Consider the following 27,460-nt stretch of genomic DNA (forward strand, 5'->3'; position numbering starts at 1 on the left):
GCCGGCTTCCTTCGATGAGACATTGAAAGAGCTAAACGAAACGTCACTTGCGTACCTCATCTCCAATGACATTCCACCCCCAAACTCGCCACTCGATCTCCGAGCTCGTTCTCTTATCGCAACGTCACACTGTCTTGATGGTGTTCATCCACAAACCGTGACAGAGCTAGAGCTCCTGGCTTCACTACGAGAGGTCCAGGCTGAAGCAGAGGCATTGCGACAGTGTCTGGTGTCCATGCAGGCAGCTAACGTGCTAAATGAGATGTACTGCAAAGTGCTGAGGACCCATCTGGCAAATTACGATAAGAAGAAGCAACAGGCAAAGAAATCTGGAATGCTAGTGGGGGATGGACTGCCACGGTTGTTGTCAAGTGACGTGTTCTATGAGCTTGTTTGCGACCATGAAGAGAGGCAGAGGGTGGCGGAGCAAGAGAAGCGAGCTCGTAAAGCTGCTAGGGAAGCTATATCTGAAGCTCTAGAGGTCTGGAAAAAGCAGGATGAAAAGAGAAAGCAAGCAAACAAGACGAAAACAGCACTTTACCAGACAGCATTGAAGAGATGGCAGGAGCAGAAGGCAGAGGCAAGGTCCAGGGGGGAAAAGTTCACATTAAAGAGACCTGTGAGGGGCCCACTAGCTGGTCCTATACCCAAGCCAGCAGCTACGGCAGTGGAGGATGACAACGACGACGGAGAAGGGGGATCTGATAGCGATCAGAGCGACTCCGAGTAGCTGACCAATGATGCCTGGGTACGCGGGCCGGACCGTTTCAATGACTCAAAATGGTCCAGAATACCCACGCCACAATAATGCTGCGAAAACGGACTTGTACCTGCACCTTCGAGCATCCTTTCTTTACTGTATCTTGTTGTTGCATAGCATTACATATTTCTACATTCAAATATAGCCATAATTCCAAACCAATTGGAACTTACAGCGAATATTCAATTTTGCTGTTTCATTGACCGGTAAATAACTGTACCCGCACATTACCGGATCTGGCCGGCTAGCTGTCATTTCCGAGCTGCCTCTGCACCCCTCCTACATGCTGACCAGGCTATTGTCTTGCAGAAAATTATCATTTGGATGGTATATCGCTATTTTAATGTATTTTTACCTCCAAGTAGCCTAGAAAGTCCTCCCGAGACAGGTATCAAAAAGATTTTTAAGGCGCCCCTAGCCCGACCGACCGACCAACCCGATGTAACGGAACAGCGGTCCGGAACCCCCTTGCGATGAATAGAGGTGCATGTATCCTACTTAGTGTTGCCGCGGCTCAGCTTATCTCAGCTTAACGCCGAAGTCGGTTTTGAGCCGTTTGCTCTGACTGCACCAACGTGCAAAATGACAGGTGTTTTGATGTTTTCATTCACTCAGGAGACTTATTGGTATTGTCAGAAACTGTGTTCTTGTTCCCCCTACCCTTCTATCCTCGGCGGCTCAAAACCGACTTCGGTGTTAAGCCGAGATAAGCTGAGCCGCGGCAACACTAATCCTACTAGGAAGATAGAAAAATCCGATAAAGTAAATCATCGACGCCTGCTCATGCGTTCATGTCTAACGATAATGGGGGAAATACCAAACGGGTTACGGCCGGACATGGCGGATCGGAATCTCGGAATCAGAAATTGGCGCTCCTAATTTGAAATTAGCAGGGCTCCCTCTTACCACCATCACCTGTCCACACCATATCTTTACTTACTATTAATAGACGTAGCACATCCGAAAACACCGTTATGTGAAAAGAAAGAGAGTTTACGGTGGGACAGGAAGTCGCAGGAAGCTATAGGACTCTGGTCGTGTTCGTCAAAAATGGTGAAAGTGGTGTCTTCGTCCCGAAAGTTGTATGTTTGCTGTCTGGACACGTGTCTCCACTGCTCATATTCTCTCTCCCCAGTCCGACGTACACACGACTACGATTTTTTTGGTATGAACACCTTCAGAACCCCGATCCTACCCACGACTTCCTGAGCTGTCGCCATTCTATGACACCTGCATGACCAGGAAGCACGACGTAGGCTTTGGACCGTTCTTTTCGCGGGATTTCGCCGACACTTTCCTCACAGGTTTGAGAGATCTCATACTAGAGTGCGATTTAAACGGTTTGATGTCCAGGATACTCGTATCCCAGTGCTTGTTGACCTGGTCCTGCAGATGGGAGGCGGGCAGATAAACGCATTGAGAGCAGATAGGGTTAGGGTTGGAAAGGCGCCGGCAGGTGCGTAGGTCTTGTTTTCCATCTGTCAAGTCGCTAATCAATCGCCTATAGACACCACAAATCGGTCTGTTTTAGCCTCGGCCACTAGGGTCTTGTAAAACAACTAGACCTCGTTCTGTTCGTATGCGATTGAATTGATGTAGTCAGCGATCACCCTAGCAATAGCGCCCATGATCACGCCCAGGGTTCACCATCCCTTGACTTGTCACACATGCGAATGCCACTACGCCTCGTCATAGGATCAGTGAGTACAACTATTGGCCTCCAAGCCGACATCCTTGTTGATCTCCCTTCCTCTTATCATTCTAGGCGAAAGTTCAAAAGGAGCTGCCTCATTGGTTTAGCCTTCGCGATGGAATTTCAAAGTCAGACCAGACAAAGATAGTGAGTTGGAACAAATCATGCAAAAGAACGCGACAATAACAGCATTACAGGCAGAAGATACGTATCGTCGATATCAGAGTCTCCCCAAGGTCAGCATTTTGGCCATCGACGAGGTTGGCTCGCCGGAGTCACCCATCCAAGTACCAGGACAGCGCGTCTACACTGGTAGAAAGCCGGTTATTTCATCTTCCCTCGCAGACACTCCCTGTGCCAGCCTTGGGGTTGATGGTCTCTTAGAGAAACTCAATATCACTCTCGGCACTTTGTATACCCTGGACTCTCCATCTCTTCCCTCCCGCCTCTCGCAAAAGCTCTACTCCGCCCTTCGAATACCTCACACTTCATCCCTGTCCCTGATCCTGAGATCCTGCATTTCTAGTAACTATGACTTCGGCACCGCGTACGCCCGTCTTCGATCTAGGTGGTATGACGACCTGTCACACATCGAAGATACTTTGCGTGCCCATGAAGCGCGCGACACTGAGATACGAAGAGTGATTCAGGTCAACAAACGCATCACTAGCTCATCTGTACCTCCCCTACGCCTCTGGGACCTGTACAGCAATCGGGTCGTACCTTGGTGGGTAGCGTACGAATGGCATTAGGCCGTATCGCATGCCTGGATGGACGAGAAAGATCGCGTCAGCATATGGTCGTCCGTCAATGGACTGGCATGGCCCGTGCCTCTGCCGAAAGACGTCGATTTGCGCCTCCTCCGCATCGAGTTGCTTAACCTTGGGGCAGAGTATGTGTGGTTGGACGTGCTCTGCTTGAGACAGGCGGACGGGCCAAATGAGGATCTGCGTGCGAAAGAGTGGGAGCTAGACGTTCCTGCCATTGGGAATGTGTAAAAGATGTCCAGACAGGTGGTATGCTACTTTAGCGGGCTGGGTCGTCCCCTGGGCTCCAACGTCGACTTACAAGGAGATCGGAGCTGGTTTAGATGCGCATGGACGCTGCAGGAGATGAAGGAGGAATATATCATTGGTGGGAAGATAGGCGATGAGAGAAACGAAGAAGAGTATAGGCAGATAATGCTCCAACGCTGTTGGTGCTCAAGACCGTAACTGGCACAGGCAACAAAAGCGTGCTGGATGTTCTGTCGCATATGCAGAAACGGGTCTCGACCAATCCCGTGGATAGGATCGCAGGGATGGCGTACCTTGTCTCTACGAATCAGATACTTGCGTACTACGAGCAACGGACCGAAGAAGACGCATAGACGGCGCTGGTGGACGAACTGCATGCGCAGCTCCGGGCGGAGATGTTCTTCCTCTGTCCTAAGCCTGGGGACGGAAACGCCAAGTGGAGGCCGTCTTGGAGGAACGCTATGGACGAGGCGCTCCCGTCGATGGATCAAAACGAGGATCAGCTTCGCGAATGGGCTCCGTGGGATAATACGTACACGGGCCACCGCATTGAGAAGGGCGAGGTACGAGGACTGGCTGTGGAAGGACGGAAGCTTCGCGAAGGAGAGCTAGTCGTCGAAGGGGTTTCCAGGCCGTTCAAGATTGTTGCTAACCACCAGTATCCGATACCTGAAGGATCATATACGTTGATGGGGAGTGAAGATCCCAATATGGTGTTTTGGGTGGTGGGGCGGCGATGGGAGGGAAAGTTTGAGAAGGTTTCGGTATTTCAGATACCTGATGCTGAGGAGAGAGATGCCCTGGAGAGGTCGGGGGTCGTGAAGGAGAAGGTTGAAGTGGATCTGTTGTGAAAAAGGACGCGGTATCGAGGGTAACTTTGTGCTGCCATGTCAATTTCTTGATAAATGGATTCAGAGAGCAGTGAAGCTCTTGCGTACGTTGGCGAACAAGATTTTGCCATCGTCAACGATGGGGTCTGTGTTGAAGCTTGAAGTTGAGATGATACCTCAGCGCCCTTGACCTCGTTCTCTATGCAATGGCGACGCGATCCAGGGGTGGAAGAAGCTCAGTCTCGATTCGTGGTGGGCGCTGATTATATGATCGTCGTAAGAATGAAGCAGTATGTTTGTTCCTTGTTCCTCTTCAAATGCTATCTCATGTATCAACGGCTAGTGATGTATGATTGCCAAAGCAGGATCACAACAACAGTCATCAAAAAATTTGACAGAAATATGATCGTCGCTTGTAGATTCGCCGGTGCAACTTAGTAGTCTCGTACTGGTTTCCGTCAGCTCTAAGCTACCACAAACGCATAAATACCGACTTGATGGTCCTCCTTTCACCATAATTCACTACCACCCGCTAGTCTCTGGGCCTCGGTACTCTCACTCTCCTTTGCAAAGATATGGGTTCATCGTCGAGCAGACCAGTATACTCTAACGCCGGACCGACCATGGCTCCCGGTGCCGATCCTAATCAGCGGAGAGACCTAAACGTTGCACGTCCTTGCGTCGCGTCTCGTATGGACCAAACTCTTCAGTATGTGACTGTAGAGCTTCATTGTCTCTTCCTTGGCATTGACTTATCGTTACAGGGCAATAATGCCGAACGGCTTGCAGACGTATTACTCTCAGCAACCTGGGGTTGTCATTGGAGGGACTGTATTCGTCGCTGTCCTACTACTCGTGGTTATGGTTATGATATCCATGCGCATGAAGAAACGAAAGGTGTGGCTGTATATTTGCGATTAAAGACAAATGTATCTGAATTATGTCGCAGGCGACACGGGGAGATTATACGCGTATTGTAATGTCCGAGAAAGAGGATGAAGAGGATGGGAGATACTACGACGAGGTTATCTCGTCCTCGCATGTGTGAGAGTTTGCGTTCGGGATCGGCAGCCTAACTGTACATATTCTTTCGTTTTCATGGACGCTTTAAATAATCACTAGACTTGCTAATACTACTGCTTGAACTGGCTCAGATCATATGGATCCCTATTTCAACGATATGGAATAGATCTGAAGCAGTGCCCCATTATCACAGCCGTAATTGAGTATCACTGATAGATAGGGTATCGTCGGGTTGTCGGCAGATTGTTCATATTGAATTCAAAATGATAGCTATTCAATTTTTGAGGGTGGTAATGTTTGCATTGTACCGGAAGACCCCTCTCACCAAATCGTTCCACCAATCGTCTGGGGATTCCTTCCTCCGCCGCAGTATTGATTACAAACATCCTTCCAGTTGCGGGCCATGACTCTGACGGAAACATATAGTGCAAGCCTCGTATTCCAGGAGGCTTGTTAATTATTAATTAGTATTATTACGGGCGCTTAATCTACAGCTTGTAGAGAATTACGTTTGTATGCTGTTGAATCATGGCACATCTCTGTGGAGGCATTTCGAAAGTCCGGATGCTGAGCCTCGATGTCGTCGTTATCCGTGTCTGCAATTACACGCGATCTGATCTCTGTATCTGCGGCGGTTTCATCAGTGGTAGTGTGTTGCCATGCAAGGCCAGCGGTCCTTGTTCCGATGGTATATCCATGAGATTGTCCTTCACTGACACGAATGATGATCATGGAGAACTAGGGAATGGAATCAACTTTATGACGCGGAGAAGCGGTCAAAGACACGTACGACGATGCCAATGATGGGAGACTGGATGTCAAAGAGCACAAACGAAATGCGGCTCTCGCGACCCAGTGTAATTATTTGGGCTATAAGGACGACAGTGTAAACAGCGGCTAGGGTGAGGTTTATTGAGCCTCAAAGACGCGATATTCACACATGGAAGCTAACCAGATTCCACGATGAGCACTATGACACCGTTCAAAGGGTCGAGGCCTTGAGTCGTCTCCGTTATATTGCGGCGCACCATCCAGATGCGAAAGGAAATAAGAGCTACCCGATGGAAAGACGTGAGAAGGACAGTAATATAACAATTAGTAATGCCTACCGGTACAAACGATATTAGCGGAGAGTGTCACAGCGGCGAAGGCAGTTGTTAAATGAGTTAGCCCTTGGAAACTCGTATTGGAATTCGTCATGCCGATCAAAAAGTAGATTCCCATTGCTGCATAAAGTGAAAGATCAGACAGGTGCGTAAGAAAGAATCAACACTGTTTCTCACCAATGTCCGCTACGAAGAGCAACAGAGGGATAAATATTATGAGGTATATATGCATCCAGACGATGTATGTGCGATAAACCTATTCCGGTGAGAATTAGCCCGTTGCAGGAGAGAACGACGTGCCGGGATCCTACGAGGAAAGCATCGGCGACGATTGTAGTCATAACCCATGGTGTATTTTCAACGAGGCTCCAGGCGGACCAAGGCGGTTGTAATTCGATAATACCATCAGGAGCTATGTGGATTACACCGTTCAGAGTGTGGGCCATGGTCGCTATACAGTGCTGAAAAGGTCTCAACAACTCGTAAGAAAGGCGAGACGAGGAACAAACCCAAGTTATAAGAAGAAATAAGGCAATATGGGTGCCCAGAAGGTACATATGCAGCCGCTTTGTTCTGTAGCGACGATGCAAGACAACGCTACAATGGTAGGCGATCACAACATACGCGCCTGGCGAATATATTCAATCTAGATCATTGAGATCAAGGACGGGGAAGCGTACCATATAGAAATGTCGAAAGGTATGCAGCAACGTAGGCGCAATCTATACCAATATTACCCATCGTTTATTGCTGAGAGCTGGAAAGAGCTGTAATCAGTGGTGCTGTATATCGACCATGTCTCAGTATCGGGCACAGAGTATAGTCATGTGCTATTACTTATGATCTTCGATCGACTTTTAACTTACATGAAACGGCCATACCGTCAAAGTCCGGCGCAGTGCATACCTCCTTTGAGAACCGACGGCTGCGCAATCTTGGTATGTTCTCTTCGAAAGATAGGAATGCGCTAATTCAGCACAGGTGTCAGAAATATCAACAGAGTGTGTTCCACGAGCATTAGAGTGTTTGGGGAAAATCCAATACTCCTGAAAAGCGGATGAAACGAGGATCGAGGATCTTCAACAATGGGATCGTTCCAACGTCAACGTTGGACGCGGTCCGGCAGGGTCCGGTCCCTCCGCAATCACGTGTAAAGTTTAGGGCAGGTTTCATTTTTGCCCCATATTTTTACCTCGGATCAAGCGAGACGGCCCGAACAGATATTTTCAAGGGGGTCGCAAAAACCGAAAAAGTCATATCGGGTCGAAAAAATTTTTAAGGCCTCGATGGACCGACCGACCGACCTCCGTGGGAAAAACATACCCACAAAGGAAACATCATGTAATCACTCCGTGTCGGAGTCATCCGCCAGTGCGAGCTTTCCGCCTACTTAGTCCTCTCATCCTCGATCTAAATGCTGATAGTATACGATTTTTGTCTGCTAGCGACAACGCTGTCCTACTGTACATGACAGACACCTCCAATTTTGGATCCGTCGAACTCGACCAAATATTTTTACAGCCGGTAACTCAATTCTCACTAATCCTGCCGATATCTGGCAGCATGCCATTGGCGTTTTGAGCCTTTGACATCGTTTTGACTGCTTTTCCGGTGCTCTTTGGGCCATGTTAAGTCATGAATATCATATATCAGCTGAAATAAACACCTCCAGCAGCGTCTAGGGTCTCTGGATGCTATTTTACAAGAGGGGGGCAAAAAATTTTTAAGGACCTTTTGGACCGACCGACCGACCAACCCGATGTGCCGGCTTGCCGGGCCGCAACCCCCTTGGATATTTTGAAGAGGGCGCATTCCAAAAAAATTCTCTTCAAGGGTCCTTATCTGCAAATTTTTCCTGACGATTTATTGGTAGGTATGCTATATGTTACTTACTGGATGAGTCGGACCAGGGCGACAACATTTGGCAATCAAGACTCTTCTATCATACACTGAAATTAGGGCTCAGCACCCAAATTCTCATTCTCTCGGAGTTGCGAAGCGATCTAGGAACGGAAGCACTGAGCTCGGTTGCCAGCCTTAGCGGAAGACTACAGAAATGTTTGTTCCTTGTTCCTCTCTTCTTATAGTGATCTCACGTACCAATGACTAGTTGCATAATTAACAGCAAGGCAACGTCGATATCAGAGATCTGGGCAGGAATATGATGGTCTCTTACGTCGCCGGCACGACCTGATAGCCCTGAACTTGATTTCGGCAATCTGTTTTTTCATAAATATAGACACAACATTCCTCCGTTTTCCGTGATTTCACTAGCTTGTCTTAGTCTCTCATTCACACTCTCCTTTATCAAGGTATGGGCTCAACGTCCAGCGTACCAACGTTCTCAGACGTCGGGGGGGGGGGGGGGGGGAAGGGGTCCGCGGCTGATGGATGAGATCCCAATCAGCGGAGAGGCCTACATACCTTACGTCCTTGCGCCGTGTTCTTAGTGGCAATGTTCCCAACGCTGCCAAGGATACTCTTCAGTACATAGCTGCAGAGTTTTTATTTCGCTATTGTTAAATTGAATATTGATTTATATTCCCAGTATGCTCAGACCGAATACTCATATCAACTGGTTACAAACCTATTATACTCAGCAACCCAAAATTGTAGTCCGATGTACCATTGCTATCGCTGTTCCGATGATCATGGTCATAGTAATGATATTTGTACGCGAAAAGAAGCGAAAGGTGCGGCTACATCCTCCCTATTGAAGAATGTTACTAAAATGTATAGCAGATAGCATTAGGTGTGCTCTCGCAACCTGAAAGATGCCACAACGAAGTTATCTCGGTCCCGAATGTATAGTTTCCTTCGATGTCGGCAGCTTACTTGTACTCGTAAATTCCTTCTATCCCATGGTGCTTCTATTGTGATTCTTATTAATACTTCTGGTTGAAATGACTCAGCCGAAGCATCGTTTGTAGAATTCAAATGCTTCCTGATGACAGTTTTTGAGAGTGAATACGTTATAGAGAAGGGCTCCCCTCTCGCGGAAGGAACTGTTCCCATCAACTTCCCAATCCGCTGTACGACCCGATCGCCTGAGATTTTTTTATCCCCATCTCCGCAGCATTGATTTCAAGCTTTCTTCTAATTGCCGGGCATGGCTCGAGAAGAAATGTTTAGTACTACATTCTACAGGAGCGTGTAAATTAAGAATTAGTATTATTATCAATACCTAGAATAGTTATTGAGTAATTAAATCTAAGAAGAGTCACGCCTTGCATGCCGGTGACTCGGGATTCGTCTCAGTGGAGGCTTTGGATTCCCCGTGCTGAGCTTCGACATCATGGCTGTGCGTGCTAGTCGTTGTCTGTAGCCTTATCTCCACGTTTGAGGCGGTGTTTTCGGTGGTGGATCGGTGCCATGCAATATCATCGGTGATTTCGTTGGTATCTCCGTATGCTTCTCCTCGACTAACGCGAATAATGATCATGGAAAACTAATGGATGGAATCAACATCGGAGTGCGAAGAAAAGAGCCGAAGATACACACGACAATGCCAATGACGGGTGCCTGTATATCAAAGAATGCGTAGTAAATAGGGATTCGTATAATCAGAGTGACTATTTGGGGTATAAGGACAACGGTGTAAATAGCAGCTAAAGGAGTATTGGATGAGCATCATAGACTGAAGACGGATATTTACACATGGAAGCTAACCAGATTCCACGATAAGCGCTACGATACCACTCAAAGGGTCGCTACCTTGTCTGGTTCCGGCTAGGTTGCGTTGTACCGTCCAGATGCGAAAGGAAATGAGAGCTGTTCAAAAAAAACATGAGAAGATCATTAACGTAAATATTAGCGAGCAGTGGCGCTGGTCACTTACCGGTGCAAACAATGTTAGCAGACAGAGTCACAGCAGCAAAGACAGTCGCTACATTGTTTGACTGTGCAACAGTCGTATTAGAATTCGCCAGCAGGACGAAGACGTAAATCATCGCGCCTGGACAAAGCCAAAGATCAGATGCTGTGTATCGATATCAACGATGCTTCCTCACCAACATCTGCCGCATAGAGTATTAGAGGGATAATTATTACGAGGTATCTCTGTGACCAGACGATGTATGTGCGATAAACCTATTCCAGCCAGAATTAGCCCCTCGCAGGAGAGAACGATGAGCTGGTAAATCTTACGAGGAACGCATCGGCGACGATTGTGGTCAGGGCCCATGGCACATTTTCAACGAGGCTCCAGGTAGACCATTTCGGGTGTAAGTCGATAGTTCCACTAGGAGCTAGGTGGATTACACCGTTCAGAGTGCGGGCCATAGTTGTTATAGAGCGCTGAAAGAACTTCAGCGTTTCGTGGACGAGATGAGACATTGAACTAACCCAGGTTATAAGGATGAACAGAGTGATGTGGACTCCCAGGAGGTACATGTGCAACCGCCTTGCTTTGTAGCGGTGATACATAACAGCACTGCAATGATATGCGACCGCAATATACGCCCCTGGAGGATAGATTCAATGCGGATCACTTAAGCCAAGGAATGGAGAAGCGTACCATATAGAAACGCACAGAGATAGGCGCCAATGTAGGCTGAGGTGAGGCCAGTAGACATCGCTCATGGGGAGATGTGGAGAAAGGTGTAGGTGACCGTGCACTTGGGCCCTGTCTCAGTAACCTGAAAAGTCATGTGATATGATCTTCGATCGACTGCATACGGGGATCAACTAGTCCTTTACGTAGGGGAACATACATAAGAGAATAAAGATCCATAGAATTGAATCCTTGGCGCCAGTCCAATCTGCCTCTATAACACGGAGTTCGGAGACCGAACAAACACAGCATTACTCACTGCAGGTCCGAGTTACAGCTAGTTGCAGTCTACAGGTGTTGCGGAGAAGGCAGGAGATCCTAGACCCGTGAACCCGTTCAAACCGCAGATTCGAAGATTGGCGGAAATAGCAAGAACCCCTTCGAAAAGTCCACAGAGATATTCCGGAAATTGACTTCGTTGCCAGGAAAAGAGGGATTGCAGTCAATAGAAAAAGAAAGGGAAGGGAGAAACCCGAAAATTACACCCGGATCGATCGTCAAGTAGGTCCAAGTTTGGTCCTGTGCAGCTTCTAGATGTGCCTTATCTACCCCTTTCTCAATTCAATTCCACCGGGCCCGAACGGACCGCCGGAAATAACCCTTCTTCGCTTTGTCTTGCCGTAGAGAATTATCGCACTCTTGTGAGGCTCACTACGGTCATCGAAATACATATTAACGTCTGAATCCAAAGTACATAGTGCACGTTAAGCGCGTCGTTTTACTCCATATTAACGTGAAATCACCCTCTGGAATGTGAACATCGATGATGAAGGGTACGTGTTTCATTTGACTGGGATGTTTGATATACAGTCCTTATTCTATTCAGATTTCCCATCCCCTCCTCTGTCGAACGTCCGCGCTATCTGTCCCCCTCTTGTTGGCCTCCTACCCTTCACCATCCGCTATCCCCTGCGTTGTACCCCATAGCTCTGTGCCAGCTGCGATGTCTGATAAGGCTCCATTTTGCGCTGCTGCAACATATCGACTTCCGGCGAGCGAGGTGGGTGAGGAATCCAGGAGGATGCGTGCAGGAATGAGGATCGAGGCATAGACACCATGCACGCAAAATCAAAGTGCATACGGCTCGGTACGTGTTATTGTCCGTTCCTTGAAACCGAGCTCATTGCAGTTTAACATTTAGCAGGGAGGCCCTCGCATTTCGTGTAGATGATTTGGTATATCATTGCTGGATGTAAATTTGTAATTACGCGCTGAATATTAATATCAGTGATCACCTGATGTGATGAAACTACGACTACCAGATTCCAATGTTCATTGAACTTGAGCAAACTCATACATCGTTTGCTTTTGACTGTTAACTTCTCTGTGGTTGATCTTCCCCGAGTCCTTAATTTCGGACTCGTATCTGCCGTGCTCGCACCGGCTCACTTGGCTAAGTGGGAGAGGGGGTAAGATTCCAAGATAATACTGAGAGATATGTCGAGGCCAATGAGTGCCGTCTGTAAATACTCTGCGTACAAGATGTAGCAGGGGTACGCAGATAGATAAGGGTACATCCGCATTGTGAAGTATTTGGGCGGTATGGGCGTGTACGGCTTTAGCTGCTTCGTCGCGAAGATGATCAGTGGATGATGGTCAGACGACGAAGGTGTAATGAACCGTTTCCAGTTCATTGCACCCGGCGAGGCACAGTGGGGACATACTATTGATGATTTAATCGGACTTGGACGTGTGAGGGGTAACTGTTGTTCTAAGTACAGATGATCTTGTTCTACAGGTGGTTGATATGGGTAATTAGGGTGCAGGGGCAGGGGAGAATTGGTCGTGGCTGTGGATGACCAGCTTGGGCTCGGGGTGCAGGGGGGGTGGGAACACGCGGTTTTGAGGGTGGGGGGAGTGGGGGGACGCAGATGCCCGTTCGGACTTTGTGGAAGCTACATATTTATAGTAATAAATGACTTGTTACTAGTTTGGTATAATGAGGATCATTTGGCTACTTTCCTCGTAGTGGAAGTGGAAGGAACGTCGGTTCCTCCTCCTCACATGCCCAAGAGAGCCACATAGTTTCTGCCAGGGATCGTGCATCTTGAGCTACCTTCTACGGGGGAGGTTGGTCTCCATGAGATTTGAAATATTCGGGAAGGCGCCTCGTGGAGTCGATGAAGTTGATAGTCGCGTGGATATTTTTGGACTTGGCGCTGATTAGGTGGCGTAGTTGTAGGTTTGCTATCTTTGTGCGGTGTCGTAGGGCTTAACGCTCAGTTGTGTAGCGGAGGCAGGATAGGAGGAAACCGGAGACGGATCCAGGAACATTGCAATCCATATCGAAGGAATCTTGTCAATGTATATGCGCAGCATCAGGATCATGGTCGCGTGTGACCCGGATAAGTATTGGTCCGGATGCTGACTTTGTCACCATCAACCAGAATCACTTACCTGCTGAACGCTGTATTTTACGTCTACTGTTCTGTCTCAGCCTATCCCATCCGTGTTGCTTCTAGGATTTAATTGTTCTCCAAGCAACATCACAGCAAAATTTGACTTTTTGCCGTCCACAGTAAGTTGAACATCGAAGCTGTAGCTCTTTCTTTGATCTGAAATCTGATTGGAGACGAAAAGGTGCTTCTTAGATGCACCACGTATCTTACGATACCAGCAAATAACGTTGTCGTTGTACAGTACCAGTACTTAGGCAACGAGGGTTGCTTTGCCGTCGCCCTTTTGCAGCGGCTGCTTGAGAGATTCAACTTCCCCTTTAGCAAAGGGGCAGTAACACTCTAACTTTACGACATAGAATCAGAAGGCTGAGTCAACACAAAAACTCTTTGTGGTGATACTCTGAAGTACTTCGCAAGCATAGACATTAGATGTCTCTCGGTACGTCTGTCATCCGGTGCAGCGCTGGGCATTTTACGGCTATCTTCTGATTTCCTTTGAAGCTAATAAACGATGATTCGGGATCATATATTCATAGGACTCGGAACCGAGAAATTGCAGAATTACTACACGTCATCCCGAGTTTGAATTGTAATTTGCTTTCAGCGAATTCTGCTTCTGGGGTGCCAGGGGACACCTTACGGCGTGAGAGTAGACGAAGACGAAGACAAGCTAACTTCCGTACTCAGTACTCATAACTACACTTTATGCCCTTTTGCTATCGAAGCACGATGAGTAAGAGAGCAGCGGGTGAGTCATCTTAAAGCGTCTAGGTTCCTATCTAAATATATCTTATAGAGTCTAAATATATCTCAAACAGTCTAAATATATCTTCTTTCTTTGTGGAACGTTTGGTATGGCGTCGTACACCCCGCGGGGCCTCCCAACCAGCAGGTTGGAACGCCAAGGACGTTGTACTCGGACCGTTAATGGATAGCTTCGCAGGGGTGAAGGGAGATCATAGGCATACGGCATAGGGTAGGCTTCCCTTCCTTCGAAGGCATTGTGTATTAACTGACCACACAAGGTAAATGCGTTTACGCACTGACTTCTATATTGTTGAGCAAGTCCTGTGTGGGGCTCAGTCAAGTAAACTCCGGCTGATACCTCTAAATATATCTTATAGAGACACCACTCACATCACTCTTTCAGCAAGCCAGGGTTACTCACCCGTGCCGTAGAAACATATCAGCGCAGCTGCGCATCATTCATTCGTCAAGATACCATAACATTGGTGTATTGGAACCGTTTGGCTGACAGCAGTATATAAGAACGCGTTTATCTTGAAGATACCCCAGAATCTCCCTTATAGTTATCATGGCGACACCTTCCAACGACCAGTTCAAGCGCGTTATCCTTGTAACCGGGTCCAACGACGGAATCGGCTACGAGCTCGTCAAGCTCCTAGCTGAGAAAGGCCACACCGTTTATCTCGCTTCAAGGAAGGAAGCATCTGGAAAAGCTGCACAGTAAGCAGGTTCCTATGGCTTTGACAGTTCCGCAATTAACTTTCTTCGGTAGGGCGAAATTGAAAGACGAATGCAACGTCGATGTCAAATTGGTCCAGCTCGATGTAACAGATGCTGCCTCGATCCAAGCAGCGAAGGATACCATCGAGAAAGCAGAAGGAAGATTAGATATACTCGTAAACAATGCGGGTATGCTATGTTCCTCTTTCACCCCTATCTATGTTCATCGATCCCGGACAGGTATGAGCTATATGACAGAACCCCAAGGATCCCTCACTGTCTCACTCGACACGCTTCGGAAGACTTTCGAGCCCAACTTTTTCGGGCTCGTTCAGACTACTCAAGCATTCATCCCTCTCCTTCGGGCAGCGCCAAAGGGGTACGCTTGTATTCTGAACGTCTCGATGTTCCTGGCGTCGAACACGCTTCAATCTGGTCCAGGACCACAGCTGCACTTTGCTGCTTATAACTCAAGCAAGGCGGCGATGAATGCGTACTCGATTATATTGGCGAGGGATCTGGAAGTGGAGGACATTAAGGTTAACATGGTATGTCCAGGGTTTGTGACGACCAAGTTGAATGGATATAAGCCTGGAGGGAAGACGCCTGAGGACGGAGCGAAGTCGCTTGTGCCGTGGGCGCTGTTGGGTCCTGAGGATGCGGGTAAGACTTGTAAGTGTCTCTCAGTAATAAGTCTAGATATGTCGCTTAATTCGTTGAATGAACAGGTTTGTTTCAGGATGAGAACGGACTCCCGCTTCCTTGGTAGCTTGTATGTAAGGGATACGGATTCCGTATGGACCGGGTTAGCTACATCATTTCTTTCTTTCTATTTACCTATGCCTTCTCCTACCACCACCACCATCTTCGTCATCGGTTCACTGCTCGTTGACTGATTGTATTTAGCTACGTCATTTCTTTCTTTCTATTTACCTATGCCTTTAGACTGCTACGTATGCGCCGTTCTCATCTTTTTTGCTTCTTAACCTTTGATTTTACCTCTATGTCGTGTCTTTGACTCTACGTACTCTGGCCAATATACGCCGATCGTGTTCTATTCTCGGGTTGAAGACCCTCCCTAAGGTAGGATCCTTTACACCATACGTCAATGCTTCTTCATATAATCCCCCTTAATCAAATCCGCAGCTCTCTCAGCAAAGGCATACACCGCAGCCTGCGTGTTAGCTGCAGGCACGTAAGGCTAAAAATAAAGTAACCCCAATTAGCGTCTTACTCCCCATCAAAAAAGAGAGAACTCATACGAAAACAGACGCGTCAACAATTCTCACACCCTTCACGCTTTTCATCTTCAGATCAGGGTCGACGACACCCCAGCCCGCGTTACGAGGAGACATGCTTGCTGTACCAACAGGGTGCCAGAGCGTGTCGGCTCCTTCGCGAATAGCGGCTTCGGTAGTGTTCGACGCGAACTCGAGAATGTATCCATCCCATGCGGGGGCAGTAACGAATCTCTCAGATGCGTTTATAGCGGCTTGCATTATAGTCAAGTCTTGGGGGTGACCGAGGAGGTTGGGGTTGATGAGCGGGGCATCGAGAGGGTTCGTACTGTTAATGGTGATATCACCGCCTGGAATATTCCTGATGAGATGAGAAGAAAAGAGGTTGAGGTTGAGACATACGCGCTAGAGGGCAGACTACTATCGCTAGTATCGTGAAGTAGTTACCAGTAGGTGGTATCGGCTCTTGAGGGATACCATTCTATACTCGCCTTTAGTAACGGTATGCAATGAAAGTCGAGGGAATAGTTGCTCACTGTGAAAACCAGCTCAAAGTGGGCCGTCTCGTCGCCTGAACACGGTTCATCGTCCAGCAGACCTTCAGGTACCCTCAAGAAACCTAACTGATTTCCCGAAGTGCTCGCGATATATCCGGTACGGTTTGCCTCCCATTCGGCGAGTGCCTCCTCCTGGAACGTCTCGTTTCGCAAGTAAACGTTCTCGATAGTGTCCGTGCTATTGACGGTCCAAGCTAAAGCGTACCTCGGGTGATCAGTGAGGTTCTTCCCGACATCAGGGAGATGTACAGTCGGAGTGATGCCAACGGAACTGAGCTCATCGGCGTCGCCGATACCTGAGTGGAGAAGGATATGCGGGGTCCCGATAGATCCAGCGGAGAGAAGGATTTCTTTGGCAGGCGAAAGGGTATATATCGTTTCTTGTGACAGATGTCAGATTTCAGCTAGAATAGTATAGAGAGTCGTTGCTTACCTCCAGCATCTTGGGTAAATTCCACGGTATCGAAGGTCTTCACACCTTTAGTAGTGCAGTTGGATTCGAGGATTCGGGTCACGTAGCTGTGGATGAGGACGTGCAAGTTCGGCCTACTCAGGTATTTCGGACCAAGAAACGCGGTTTCTGAGCTGCTTCGAGTGCCATTGTGAACTGTCGATTGTTCCCAACCTGTAGTGCACGTAAAATCAAACTATGGCGCGTTCTAGGAAGAATCAACACCCACCAATACCCAAGTAGTAGCCAGAGTTATAATCTTCGTTGAAGGGGAATTCATCCGGAAGATCAGCTGTAGCCTGGATCATACGCGAGTCTGTAGCCCGAGGGTATCCTGGAAGCGTAACAGAGAGAAGCCCGTCGAAACCATGATCCTCTGGGATAAACTCCCCGGTGATATTATGGTGGTCGATCGGAGTAGTAAATTGTTCCGACTACGCACATGACGAAATTAATTATGAACCGACTACGCATAAAACTGGACTGACCTTGAGAATATATCGTTCCAGCGCGTTCCAGCTCCATCCATCATCTCCCGTAACCCGTGCAAATCGGTCGTAATCTTGGTAAGAACCACGCGTGTATAACATATAGTCTTGACAGGCAAGTTAGTGGGGCGTTGATAAATTAATTTCAAACCGAACATACTGATGGCACTACTACCTCCCAACCCGAAGCCTCTTGCATATGCAATGGAGCGTCCGTTTAGTCCAGACTGTGCGGTTGTGGTGAAGTTCCAGTCTATTGAGGTGTTCCCTGCCGAGGCTAATGGGCTGTAGAAGGGGACTTGAGAGATGAGAACGTCGGCCGTGCTTCACACAACATGAGCTTTATTTCAGGACAAAACGAAATACCACCTACGATGCACCTGCTTCGAGAACCAATACAGAAAAATGCGGATTCTCGGTCAGACGATTAGCGAGGACGTTCCCCGCTGTCCCTCCTGCGCGCCAGGGTCAGAAGTTGTAGGATATACGCGTACGGCCGAAACACATACCTCCGATGATGATGAAGTCAAAATCCAGCGTCGGGAGATCATCAAATTTCTCGTAGAGCGCACCTAGAGCGGTCGTGCATCCTGCGAGGAGGAGGAGGACGGGGGAACGCATCGTGAGGATCGCTGGAGGCCCAGCCCGATGCTATGGTCGTTTAAATAACGGCCAGTATCGAAATCAATCCCAGTTACCGGATAACGGCTGCGATGGAAATATTCAAATACGTCATGCCCGAGCGTTCCTGGTTCCTCGGACGAAGTTTCGACGATGAGGTCAAGGCCGGTTAAGTTGTACGTGACCACGGTTGCGATCAAGCCGCCTGACCAGAAGAGTAGGAAGCAAAGAGAAAGAAGGAAGCAAAATTTCTGACAGAAGTTGCCGCCATTGAGTGAACAGATAAAATATAGTTATCGATTGCCTTGGGCAGTTAGGAGAAGGAACGGAAAGTGAAGTGATCAGAAAAATAGGGACCTTGATGTTGCGATGCCACGGTATCTAACCATTAGCCATGAATAAGGGGTAGGAATGTGCTTTGTCGCACGTTAGCATGGTCGAGTCTCTCGCACAAATAACATGGCCAGTGATGATAGCAAATAGCAGTGATGAGAGCCAGGAAGCTAGGTTCGGTTAGAATAACGTTCATATGGTCAAGGCTGAGCAGCATCAAGATCATGATGAACCTGATGTAAGCTTCGGACCGAATAGCCGTCCGCCGCGTGCTACCGACCTACATCGGTCCGTCTGCCGACTTGAATAATTTTCAACCATCAACCATCAGAATCACCGACCTGCTGAACGCTGCATTTTACGCCTACCGTTCTCTCTCAACATTTTCCATGCGCGATACTTCAAGGATTTAGTTCTTCAACAAGCAGCATCACAGTAAAATATGACCTTTTTCCTTCCATGGTACGTTGGGCATTGAAATATTAACTCTTTGATCTGAAGTCTGATTGGAGACGTAAAATCACTTCTTGAATGCGCCACGTGTCTTCCGAAAGCAGCGAAATAACGTTGTCGTTGTCCTAGTACTTAGGCAACGAGGGCTACTTTATCATCACCTTCATGCAGCGGCAGCTTGAGAGATTCAAATCACACGCCCGACTTCCCCTTACTAGAGAAGTGCAGTAACACTCTCCATCTGTACGACATGAAATTCGGAAGGCTGAGACAACACGGGAACTTGTTGTTATGTTACTCTGAAGTATTTCGCAAACATAGACATCAGATGTCGTCTTTCGGTACGTTTGTCTTCCGGTGCAACACTGCGCATTGTTCGTTTATCTTCTGATATCCTCTGAAGCTAATAAACAATGATGCGCGGCCGAGGAATTGCAGGAAAGACTGTGAGCACATAGTTGGAAGCAGTGGGTGAATCATCTTAAGAGCATCCAGGTTCCTATCTAAGTATATCTTATAGAGACACCGCTCTTTCAGGATGCCAGGATTACTCACCCATGTCGTAGCAATAGCAACACGTCAGCGCGCCATTCATTTGTCAAGGTATCATAGTCAATGATCGTCCAAACGCCCTAAGATTCCTTTTTCGTCACCAGTATTTCATCAGTACAAATCCCAGGACAGAGACAGCATTACGCATCCTTGGTCATCCAGTTCGCTGTTCAGAGGCTACGACTCATCTAACCAGAATAAAATAACCGATTTCTCCGGCCGCTCGGCACAGTAAACGTCACGCGGCTGACAGCAGTATATGAGAACGCGATTATCAAGATCTTTCTCATCATGGCGACTTCCAACGACCAATACAAGCGCGTTATCCTTGTAACCGGGTCCAACGACGGGATCGGCTACGAGCTCGTCAGGCTCCTAGCTGAGAAAGGCCACACCGTTTATCTCGCTTCAAGGAAGGAAGCATCTGGAAAAGCTGCACAGTAAGCAGGTTCTTATGGGCTTTGACAATTCCGCAATTAACTTTATTCGGTAGAGCCAAATTGAAAGACCAAGACGGCGTCAATGTCAAATTGGTCCAGCTCGATGTTACGGATGCTGTCTCGATCCAAGCAGCGAAGGATACCATCGAGAAAGCAGAAGGAAGATTAGATACGCTCGTAAACAACGCGGGTATGCCTTGTTCCTCTTTCACCCCTATCTATGTTCATCGATCCCGGACAGGTATGAGCTATATGACAGAACCCCAAGGATCCCTCACTGTCTCACTCGACACGCTTCGGAAGACCTTCGAGCCCAACTTTTTTGGGCTAGTCCAGACTACTCAGGCATTCGTCCCTCTCCTTCGGGCAGCGCCAAAGGGGTACGCTTGTATTCTGAACGTCTCCATGGCGCTGGCGTCGAACACGCGTCAATCTGGTCCAGGACAAACATTGCACTTTGCTGCTTATAACTCAAGCAAGGCGGCGATGAATTCGTACTCAATTGTATTGGCGAAGGATCTAGAGGCGGAGGGCATCAAGGTTAACATGGTGTGTCCAGGGTTTGTGACGACCAAGTTGAACGGATATCGGCCTGGAGGGAAGACTCCCCAGGACGGAGCGAAGTCGCTTGTGCCGTGGGCGCTGTTGGGTCCTGAGGATGCGGGTAAGACTTGTAAGTGTCTCTCAGTAATAAGTCTGTATGTGTCGCTTAATTCATTGAATGAACAGGTTTGTTTCAGAATGAGGACGGACCGCTTCCTTGGTAGTTTGTACCTAACGTATATCTGTCAGGTATACATATGGCTTGGATATCAGGAGCCCTCAATATTCCGTTCCACATGAGTGCACGACTGCAGTGCACCATATTTGCTTTCAAAACGTTCCCCGACTAATTCTGCAAGGATGCCAGCACCTGCTTAGGGAGAGATCATGTCGAATTGCTTGCTGACGTTTTCTGATAGTAATGTACCGCTAGCCCTAGACCCAATGCGTTAGTATTCGGACTTTTATGCCCACTTTGTCGAAAATCTCCATGGAAGTAAAGTTGGAGACACTGAGGGACCCCAGGACCAAGATCAAGTCACCCTTGCAGCGTATCGTCAAAGGCTCCAGGTCACGATTCGAGCCGGTTCACTCCTTTGTTCCACTTTTCATCAAAGCTCGTGTCATCGTCGGCGTGTTATCAAATTATCTACCGAGAAGCCCACTGATAAATCAGATCTCGAAGAGTTCTCGCTTCGTCTTGCGCTGATTCTTAACTTCTCATCTGTCATCATCAGTATCACGCCTCTGCAAACGTGTCCCATGTTATACACACCGCATAGCAGTAGTGAACCTTTGATGGCAAGGACTACTTCTACTACGAATACGGGGTCCTGCCGGAAATGAACTTTTCCATGATACGTATCACGACTGGGAAAGCAAGTAACGTAACGAATGCTAACGACCCACGAGCAAAATAAGAAAATCATAGAATAATTCGCTCAGGTAAAACACAACTCACAGAATAAACGATTCCCATGCGGGAACCATGCTGACAGGTCTTAAACGCTACGCTTCGAACCAATCTATGTTGGCTCTTTCACAACACTTGAACATGCTCCGCTAGAGATGATCCGCGCTATTAGGAGCACCCTCATAATACTGTATGCAGAACCGCCTCCTGTAAGTCATATCCAGGCTCCTTCCATCTGAAGATGTCAGTAAATCGAATGGCACAACGCATGCAACCACGAGGTCCTCCAAGATCTCGCGTACAGCAGACTGCCAAGATCGCGAGTATTGCGTAGTGCTTCAGGGTGCACGCTAAAGTATGCAGGGTTTGACGGTGCTTAGACGGTGCAATTCGCATAATGAGACGTGTGACGAGCATCACTAATATATTTCAGGCAGAAAGACGACGGATAGTGATGAACAGAGACTGTGAATTAGGGAGACCAGAACAATGCCGCAAGGACTGGGTAGATCTGCAGGTACTGACAGGCATGCGACATATCAGACTGTGGTGCAAATGGGGCGGATTGATATCGGTGTGGGGCCAGACCGAGTATACTAGCGATAGAACAATACGTCGCTGAGAACCGGTAGGATCTGAGTGACGGGATGTCCGACAAAAATGAAGATAACTGTAAGCGAAATGGCTCTCTCTCGAGCACAGCTAAACGCTGGAAAGTCAGAACCATGAACTCAACGTGACAGTAGAAACACACCAGATGGATGGGAATGTAATCTAGAACCTAGGAGCCTTTTAGGTGAACTTCCGCTTACTAGTGCGTGTTTCGCTCGCTAAGAAAACGAGTGGTCCTACTTAGCTCAATCCTCAGTTTAGGGCGTAAGGCTTCCTGAGGTGGGCTATCTGTTCTCATTCAATCAAAAGAAACGGAGAAGCCAACGAGAGGAACGCACCAGAATTTAATGTATCCCTACAAATACTACATGCTAGACCTCAGAAGCAACTTTGACAAAGCTTGGTACGGCCACCACGGTTTCTCTTCCTCACTGATGAATCAGAAATACAGCCACAGCTGCCTTTTCATCGCTGTTGGGCGCACGCGGTCCCAAAAGTCAGGTAGTCTGAAGTTCAGGTCTAAAATTAGAGAGCCAAGGGAAAACGGACGCACAAATATTCAAATATCCGCGATTCAGGCGCCATGTCGTTGTCTCCACTAGGGCCCTACTTTTTCTCCATCTTCTTCTCAGTACCAAGAATCGGTGGTGGCAATGCTAGCAGGAGAAGTTTGCCGTGCACGTATATGTTGTCTCGACCTCCAAAAGTAATAAAGGCGAGGCAAGAGCCTTTAGAGGGACATCGGAGTCCGGAAGCAAAAATTATTGTCGGCATCCCGAAATGGCAGTCGTGATTTTCCCTCTTCACCGCCACCTGCATTCGTCGCCTATTCCTGTCTACGTGCTATGTTCACGCGTTCGGCTGCGCCTGCAGACAGGATGTTTTATGCGCACGTGTAATACCTAGACCGCGTGTCGTGGAAGCGGCGGCGGGGAATGACTCCGACGAACTCATGCAAAGGTTCTGAGAGCTGTACTATGACTATCGTCTACGGCAGGTTCAGGTGATTACATAGTGACCCTGCTTGTTTTATTTGATCTCAACTAATGTATTTCCTGCTAGGATCCTGAACGCGGACTTTGAGCAACGAATTCGCCTGTCGTGACTCGTCGTGGGGAGAGTGTCAATGAATTCAATAGCTCCAAGCGTTCGTACTACGATGCTGGTACTGTCTTCTAGGCAGGCTGAAGGTGATGCTGTAAAAAAGGTAGGCACGTTTCGTGACCATTGTTGATGTTGACTGACCCATTTCCTGTTAGGCATTCATTGGATGTCATTCTGGCCAGTCCACAAGGACACAGAGCGCCTCATAGGTATCAACGATCCCATTATGCATCCTTGTGGAGAGTCGCCTTATGCCGGCAGTCCCGATGTGCTCTAAAAGTGGGACGTCCGCACCTTCGAGGCAAATTTATGCGACAGAGACCACAGTCCTGGGTGCTTGAGCTCTTGATTACCGTTATAGCTATGCATTTGCTGAAGAGAAATGCTGCTGGGCCAACGATCATGTGTACGTTGCTCTCTCACTGGCGCGCATTCTTGGCTCTGACGACAATTTTTCCTTGGTAGCCCCGTATCTTTAGAGATGGCGTCATCAACCAGACCGTCAGTGGTACTACGGCATATTGGCGAGCTCAGCAATAAGTGCCAAGGTGAAACGAACGCACAGACATTCAATGCACTATTTGGTCCGTGAAATGGCCGTCTTGAGCCATGTATCGTGGATGGATGCGCTTCGTTCTGTTCCCATCATCAGTCACTGATGTTCGTTCTTCTGATATTTTCTGTTCACGACACTCTGCTTGGTTGGAAACTGATGACTGCGCATCTTGTGTATCTCATTCGTTCGTCAGGTACTGAGTCAGTCGGGAGACCAAAGGCAGTGATTGGTTCTTGAAAATGCCCTCATGCATGCGGTGTTCATAGCGGCGCGGCTAAAATACTCTAACAATAGTCTTAGACCCTCGCCTCACAGTCATTGCATCACGAAATTGTGCATAACTTTAAAATGATACGAGGCTGCTCTGACCTTCGCATCAGACGAACGCAAGTATTCCCGAGAGCTTTCGTCCTAAGGCGTATGCACTTCTTGTCCGTCGTACTGCGCATACAACGATGACCTGGACGTTTTTCAATGTTCTTGGACCTTTGGTGGCAAGGCATCGTCACAGGGAAATCCCTACGATGTCTACACTCTAGCTGAGTTTGAATGTGAGCTGATATCTTGATTGATTATGCGACCAACTGTTCATTATATGCCTACACCAGAGGGTCATCCCACACCTGGAAAGAGGGAAGGCGGAATAGGCCGGTTTGTCGAAAGTATAAGGCATCTCCATGATAATAATAACTTCCTCGCCGGTCTTCTTCAACAATCGCCACTTATCCTCCCCTATTAGCCCCCCGTAAGTCGATATATCCCTCCTCAGCATCTTCACGTCACGGCCAGGCCCACAGTAGCTCATGACAATGGATGTAGCAACAGGCTCAGAAGTTCGGGCTTGCTCGCTGAGGTTCTGTGCTCTCAAAGCACGAATAAGATTCATATGGATCTGAATGTCGGTTTTGCACCTCTCAAAACAGAATTCAAAGTCGATACAAGATATTCCGTACGGCCGTCCACCTGTGACAGCTCATAAAACTGATTTGAATACGAGGCACGACGGAAGTTACCTTTCCGTTTCGATTGATTCTCCAAACATGACGAGCGATGACCTGGAATCGCTTTCCAGTCGATCTTTTGGCACTCTGGGGAGCAGTACATCACGTTCAAACATCCCTCACAGCGTCGGGAAGATGTTCGAGGCGTGATCTCCTTGTTGGGGCACTATATCAGACGTGAGAAGAGGGAGAAAAGCGATTATAAAGGGATAGTAGCAGACTTGCTGATTCTCGCATATAAAACGACCCTTGTTTTCTTCCATGTCATATCGATGCATCCCTTCTTCGCGTTCAAGAGCAAGAGTCTTCAAACTATACCACCCTTCAGTCGTACGTCCTTCTCCTAGCGTAGACTCAAACTTATCGGCATGCCTCACAAAGCGAAGGATCCGGCGCAGGACAGATCGATATACTGTAAAAGTCTCCGCGAGCTCTAAGACTCCGGCCAAAATCTCATAGAACTTTGGCTGGAAAATGTCCGGTGTTATGAACTCCCTATTCAAGGAGATAAGGTGTTTAACCATCAACACTGACTCAAGGAAGCGGAAGTCCAAGGCCTCGGCAAGGTTGTACACATATGTTCGACAGGCTTCATACACATATGCAAAGAAATATTGCAGTGCCGCCGCTCGTGCTCCCATCTCTGGACGTGAATATCTTCTGGGTTTAGACAGAGCATGCAAATCGCACGACAGCACCACATAATCGACCTCCTTGCAACCAGACAGTCGCAGAGATGGTCCGACGTTCCTCCGAAGAGTGTTAAGAGGGTTGCACCTCTGATATAATCAGTGTATCTCGGAGGCTGACGAGACTGGTCCTCGATGATATCTCGAATTATCACAGTGGCCACGTTCTCCATTTCAAGACGTGATAAGGCCTCTTCCATCGTGGGCATTGTGTCTTCCCAAACAGAAAGGGCTGCCATTAGTGCCCGGAACTCGTATGCTGACTGGTATCCGTGAAGGCTGAGGGCCAGCCAAAAATGAACGGATTTTGCAATCAAATGGGGCTCGGAGGATAAGGAGAGCCGGAACCGTTTGCTTTCAACCATAGACGAGAGGAGGTATGCGATCGAAGACAAATTACCGTCCTCGAGAGCTGGATTGTCTTCGAGGCTGATGGACATATCGAAAGATCGGAAGAGGTAGCGGGTCCACGAAAGAATAGTATCTGTCATTCTGAGTATATCCTCCCACAGCGCCTCAGTTTCAGGTACTTCGTGTAAAGCAGATACCCCTTTTCCGAATGCAAAGAAGCAGGCGCGGATTAGGGAAAGGTCGGTATTGTTGGCGTCATTAGGTGGAATATTGGTAGTAGATAGATGATGACGAAACGCTTCAAGATAGGGAGGCAGAATACTGGATTCCGATGGTACGGTATCGCCCCAGACATAGGCGATTTCATATATTTTCGAGATCATTTCCGGGCTATTGAAGTCCTGTTAAAGAATTGATTATCACTCGCGAGTGACAATGACAATGACATACCCTAGTCAGAATGTGGCGCCGAGTTCTATCACGACCTGCCATGCTTGATGGAGGAAGGTATAGCGAGATCGCGGCAGAGTTTGATATTCCTATTGCCGACCCTCCGACGCCATCCGAAAGGGGTCGATAAATCATGTGATGGACTCCGAGTCCTTGCCAGGTTCTCTCGCGTCCTGACTCCTTCATCGACCCAACACACATCATATAGCCTCCTGTCTCAGAGGCCTCAGAGGAACATGTTGCCCCTAGTTGCCAAAGAAGGAGAGTCGAGAATCGACTGACGTTCGTCGGCGTGCTATTCATTTCACACCGGCATGCCAATGTAGGATGGGTCGCCCATGTTGTCATTACTAGCAGGAAAACATGACACAGTACGGTGCCCAGAGGGCATGCATACAAGGACGTATTGGCGAATATGCATAGGAGAGGAAATAAAGATATAGCAATTAAGAGCCAAGGTTCACCGATGTATAATTCCGCACATTTCATCACATAATAATAGCCACTCATTGATTTTTGACTTCTGCACGTTCTCTACAAAGAATAGTTGCTTGTTGCCCCTCCGCAGCTGGCTTGCAAAGCATCAATGTCAACAATTCGTCTGGAAGATTCGATCAATGAAAACACTCACGCCTGTGTGTCCCAATCATGCCCACGGAACAAGCACCGAAACACCCTCTACCATCATCTTCATTCGCCGGAGAGCGATCGAGTAAGAGTTCATCGCGACCTTGTTGTTGTTGTATGCAACAATGTGCATACTGGAACTTAGGGGCCTTCTGTCTGGCATAGAAGCCATGAGAGTCGACACATTCAGTATGCATGCGTGGCCATTTGGCAAAGCTCAAAGTAGAAGAAGGAAAGTCTGCGCCATTTGGATGAGCTCATAAAAGTCGGGCTCGAAAGTTTTTTTTTTTGATAGCGTCAAGCGAGACGGTACTAGCTCCCTGTAGTTTGGACCTGTAGCTCATTCCTCAAACCGTTGTCAACACAAAATGGAAATAATGGGACAGACCTGCATTATTCACAAGATTATCCAGCCAGCCTTCGGCTTGAGTCTGAATGGCTTCCTGGGCCGCTTGGATTAAATCGATACTGGCGATGTTGAATTGAATGTAACGTTGACATCAAGACCATAATACTCCTTGAGTTTAGCTTTGATAGCGTAGTGAGCATAAGGCCTCTGCTTGAAGGAACTACTCACTGAGCCTTTATTGAATCTTTCCGGCTGTTTCATTCCTTGATGACGGTAGACTACTTAT

The 27,460-nt window shown here is 48.0% G+C and overlaps 8 protein-coding genes across 8 annotated transcripts; 4 read left to right on the top strand and 4 right to left on the bottom strand.

Moving 5' to 3' along the window:
- Positions 1-1,994: 1,994 nt before the first annotated feature.
- EV420DRAFT_1701555 (uncharacterized protein) lies at positions 1,995-3,765 on the top strand (the record flags this gene model as incomplete). The annotated part of the gene is made up of 7 exons (XM_060479499.1): positions 1,995-2,064; positions 2,130-2,216; positions 2,268-2,310; positions 2,364-2,460; positions 2,526-2,600; positions 2,651-3,189; positions 3,247-3,765. 7 exons carry the CDS (start codon positions 1,995-1,997, stop codon positions 3,449-3,451), a joined length of 1,116 nt encoding a protein of 371 aa, XP_060327958.1. The 3' UTR covers positions 3,452-3,765.
- Positions 3,766-4,922: 1,157 nt separating this feature from the next.
- On the top strand, positions 4,923-5,347 carry EV420DRAFT_1482212 (uncharacterized protein; the record flags this gene model as incomplete). The annotated part of the gene is made up of 3 exons (XM_060469871.1): positions 4,923-5,008; positions 5,064-5,196; positions 5,249-5,347. 3 exons carry the CDS (start codon positions 4,923-4,925, stop codon positions 5,345-5,347), a joined length of 318 nt encoding a protein of 105 aa, XP_060327959.1.
- A 424-nt stretch (positions 5,348-5,771) lies between these two features.
- EV420DRAFT_1558989 (uncharacterized protein) lies at positions 5,772-7,522 on the bottom strand. Its single transcript, XM_060473764.1, has 8 exons — positions 7,109-7,522; positions 6,938-7,056; positions 6,740-6,889; positions 6,606-6,684; positions 6,432-6,548; positions 6,275-6,376; positions 6,113-6,219; positions 5,772-6,060 (listed from the first exon to the last, which is right to left on the bottom strand). The coding sequence occupies exons 1-8, from the start codon at positions 7,167-7,169 to the stop codon at positions 5,806-5,808; spliced, it is 990 nt and encodes a 329-aa protein (XP_060327960.1). The 5' UTR covers positions 7,170-7,522; the 3' UTR covers positions 5,772-5,805.
- Positions 7,523-9,521: 1,999 nt separating this feature from the next.
- EV420DRAFT_1766215 (uncharacterized protein) lies at positions 9,522-11,483 on the bottom strand. Its single transcript, XM_060480869.1, has 8 exons — positions 10,945-11,483; positions 10,773-10,891; positions 10,575-10,724; positions 10,439-10,517; positions 10,267-10,383; positions 10,098-10,199; positions 9,930-10,036; positions 9,522-9,876 (listed from the first exon to the last, which is right to left on the bottom strand). Exons 1-8 carry the CDS (start codon positions 11,000-11,002, stop codon positions 9,649-9,651), a joined length of 960 nt encoding a protein of 319 aa, XP_060327961.1. The 5' UTR covers positions 11,003-11,483; the 3' UTR covers positions 9,522-9,648.
- Positions 11,484-14,694: 3,211 nt separating this feature from the next.
- EV420DRAFT_1766216 (uncharacterized protein) lies at positions 14,695-15,903 on the top strand (the record flags this gene model as incomplete). The annotated part of the gene is made up of 4 exons (XM_060480870.1): positions 14,695-14,846; positions 14,899-15,035; positions 15,087-15,518; positions 15,575-15,903. The coding sequence occupies 4 exons, from the start codon at positions 14,695-14,697 to the stop codon at positions 15,613-15,615; spliced, it is 762 nt and encodes a 253-aa protein (XP_060327962.1). The 3' UTR covers positions 15,616-15,903.
- Positions 15,847-18,395, bottom strand: EV420DRAFT_692958 (alcohol oxidase). Its single transcript, XM_060483116.1, has 10 exons — positions 18,090-18,395; positions 17,954-18,035; positions 17,741-17,904; positions 17,581-17,687; positions 17,322-17,526; positions 17,075-17,266; positions 16,621-17,021; positions 16,487-16,565; positions 16,109-16,434; positions 15,847-16,047 (listed from the first exon to the last, which is right to left on the bottom strand). The coding sequence occupies exons 1-10, from the start codon at positions 18,199-18,201 to the stop codon at positions 15,952-15,954; spliced, it is 1,764 nt and encodes a 587-aa protein (XP_060327963.1). The 5' UTR covers positions 18,202-18,395; the 3' UTR covers positions 15,847-15,951.
- Positions 18,396-19,649: 1,254 nt separating this feature from the next.
- On the top strand, positions 19,650-20,946 carry EV420DRAFT_693012 (uncharacterized protein). The gene is made up of 4 exons (XM_060483117.1): positions 19,650-19,979; positions 20,033-20,169; positions 20,221-20,652; positions 20,709-20,946. The coding sequence occupies exons 1-4, from the start codon at positions 19,831-19,833 to the stop codon at positions 20,744-20,746; spliced, it is 756 nt and encodes a 251-aa protein (XP_060327964.1). The 5' UTR covers positions 19,650-19,830; the 3' UTR covers positions 20,747-20,946.
- A 2,233-nt stretch (positions 20,947-23,179) lies between these two features.
- Positions 23,180-27,022, bottom strand: EV420DRAFT_1749942 (uncharacterized protein; the record flags this gene model as incomplete). Its single annotated transcript, XM_060480306.1, has 9 exons — positions 23,180-23,299; positions 23,446-23,662; positions 24,331-24,670; positions 24,721-24,874; positions 24,930-25,203; positions 25,243-25,351; positions 25,399-26,149; positions 26,199-26,548; positions 26,830-27,022. 9 exons carry the CDS (start codon positions 27,020-27,022, stop codon positions 23,180-23,182), a joined length of 2,508 nt encoding a protein of 835 aa, XP_060327965.1.
- Between the last annotated feature and the right edge of the window lie 438 nt (positions 27,023-27,460).

This window comes from Desarmillaria tabescens (genome assembly GCF_030435595.1).
Source record: "Desarmillaria tabescens strain CCBAS 213 chromosome Unknown EV420scaffold_31, whole genome shotgun sequence".
Taxonomy (NCBI): domain Eukaryota; kingdom Fungi; phylum Basidiomycota; class Agaricomycetes; order Agaricales; family Physalacriaceae; genus Desarmillaria; species Desarmillaria tabescens.

What these genes read in the sequence shown, in the direction of transcription:
- EV420DRAFT_1558989 (XM_060473764.1), bottom strand. Translation starts at nt 7,169, where the DNA reads ATGGGTAATATTGGTATAGATTGCGCCTACGTTGCTGCATACCTTTCG. An exon ending in GCTCTTCGTAGCGGACATTG is followed by an intron (nt 6,549 to 6,605) that starts GTGAGAAACAGT and finishes CACTTTATGCAG; the next exon opens with CAATGGGAATCTACTTTTTG. An exon ending in CGCTAATATCGTTTGTACCG is followed by an intron (nt 6,377 to 6,431) that starts GTAGGCATTACT and finishes TCCATCGGGTAG; the next exon opens with CTCTTATTTCCTTTCGCATC.
- EV420DRAFT_1766215 (XM_060480869.1), bottom strand. Translation starts at nt 11,002, where the DNA reads ATGTCTACTGGCCTCACCTCAGCCTACATTGGCGCCTATCTCTGTGCG. An exon ending in TCGTCGCCGATGCGTTCCTC is followed by an intron (nt 10,518 to 10,574) that starts GTAAGATTTACC and finishes TGGCTGGAATAG; the next exon opens with GTTTATCGCACATACATCGT. An exon ending in TGCTAACATTGTTTGCACCG is followed by an intron (nt 10,200 to 10,266) that starts GTAAGTGACCAG and finishes TTTTTTGAACAG; the next exon opens with CTCTCATTTCCTTTCGCATC.
- EV420DRAFT_692958 (XM_060483116.1), bottom strand. Translation starts at nt 18,201, where the DNA reads ATGCGTTCCCCCGTCCTCCTCCTCCTCGCAGGATGCACGACCGCTCTA. An exon ending in TGACTTCATCATCATCGGAG is followed by an intron (nt 18,036 to 18,089) that starts GTATGTGTTTCG and finishes CCTGGCGCGCAG; the next exon opens with GAGGGACAGCGGGGAACGTC. An exon ending in AGTAGTCTGCCCTCTAGCGC is followed by an intron (nt 16,435 to 16,486) that starts GTATGTCTCAAC and finishes GGAATATTCCAG; the next exon opens with GCGGTGATATCACCATTAAC.
- EV420DRAFT_693012 (XM_060483117.1), top strand. Translation starts at nt 19,831, where the DNA reads ATGGCGACTTCCAACGACCAATACAAGCGCGTTATCCTTGTAACCGGG. An exon ending in TACGCTCGTAAACAACGCGG is followed by an intron (nt 20,170 to 20,220) that starts GTATGCCTTGTT and finishes GATCCCGGACAG; the next exon opens with GTATGAGCTATATGACAGAA. An exon ending in TGAGGATGCGGGTAAGACTT is followed by an intron (nt 20,653 to 20,708) that starts GTAAGTGTCTCT and finishes TTGAATGAACAG; the next exon opens with GTTTGTTTCAGAATGAGGAC.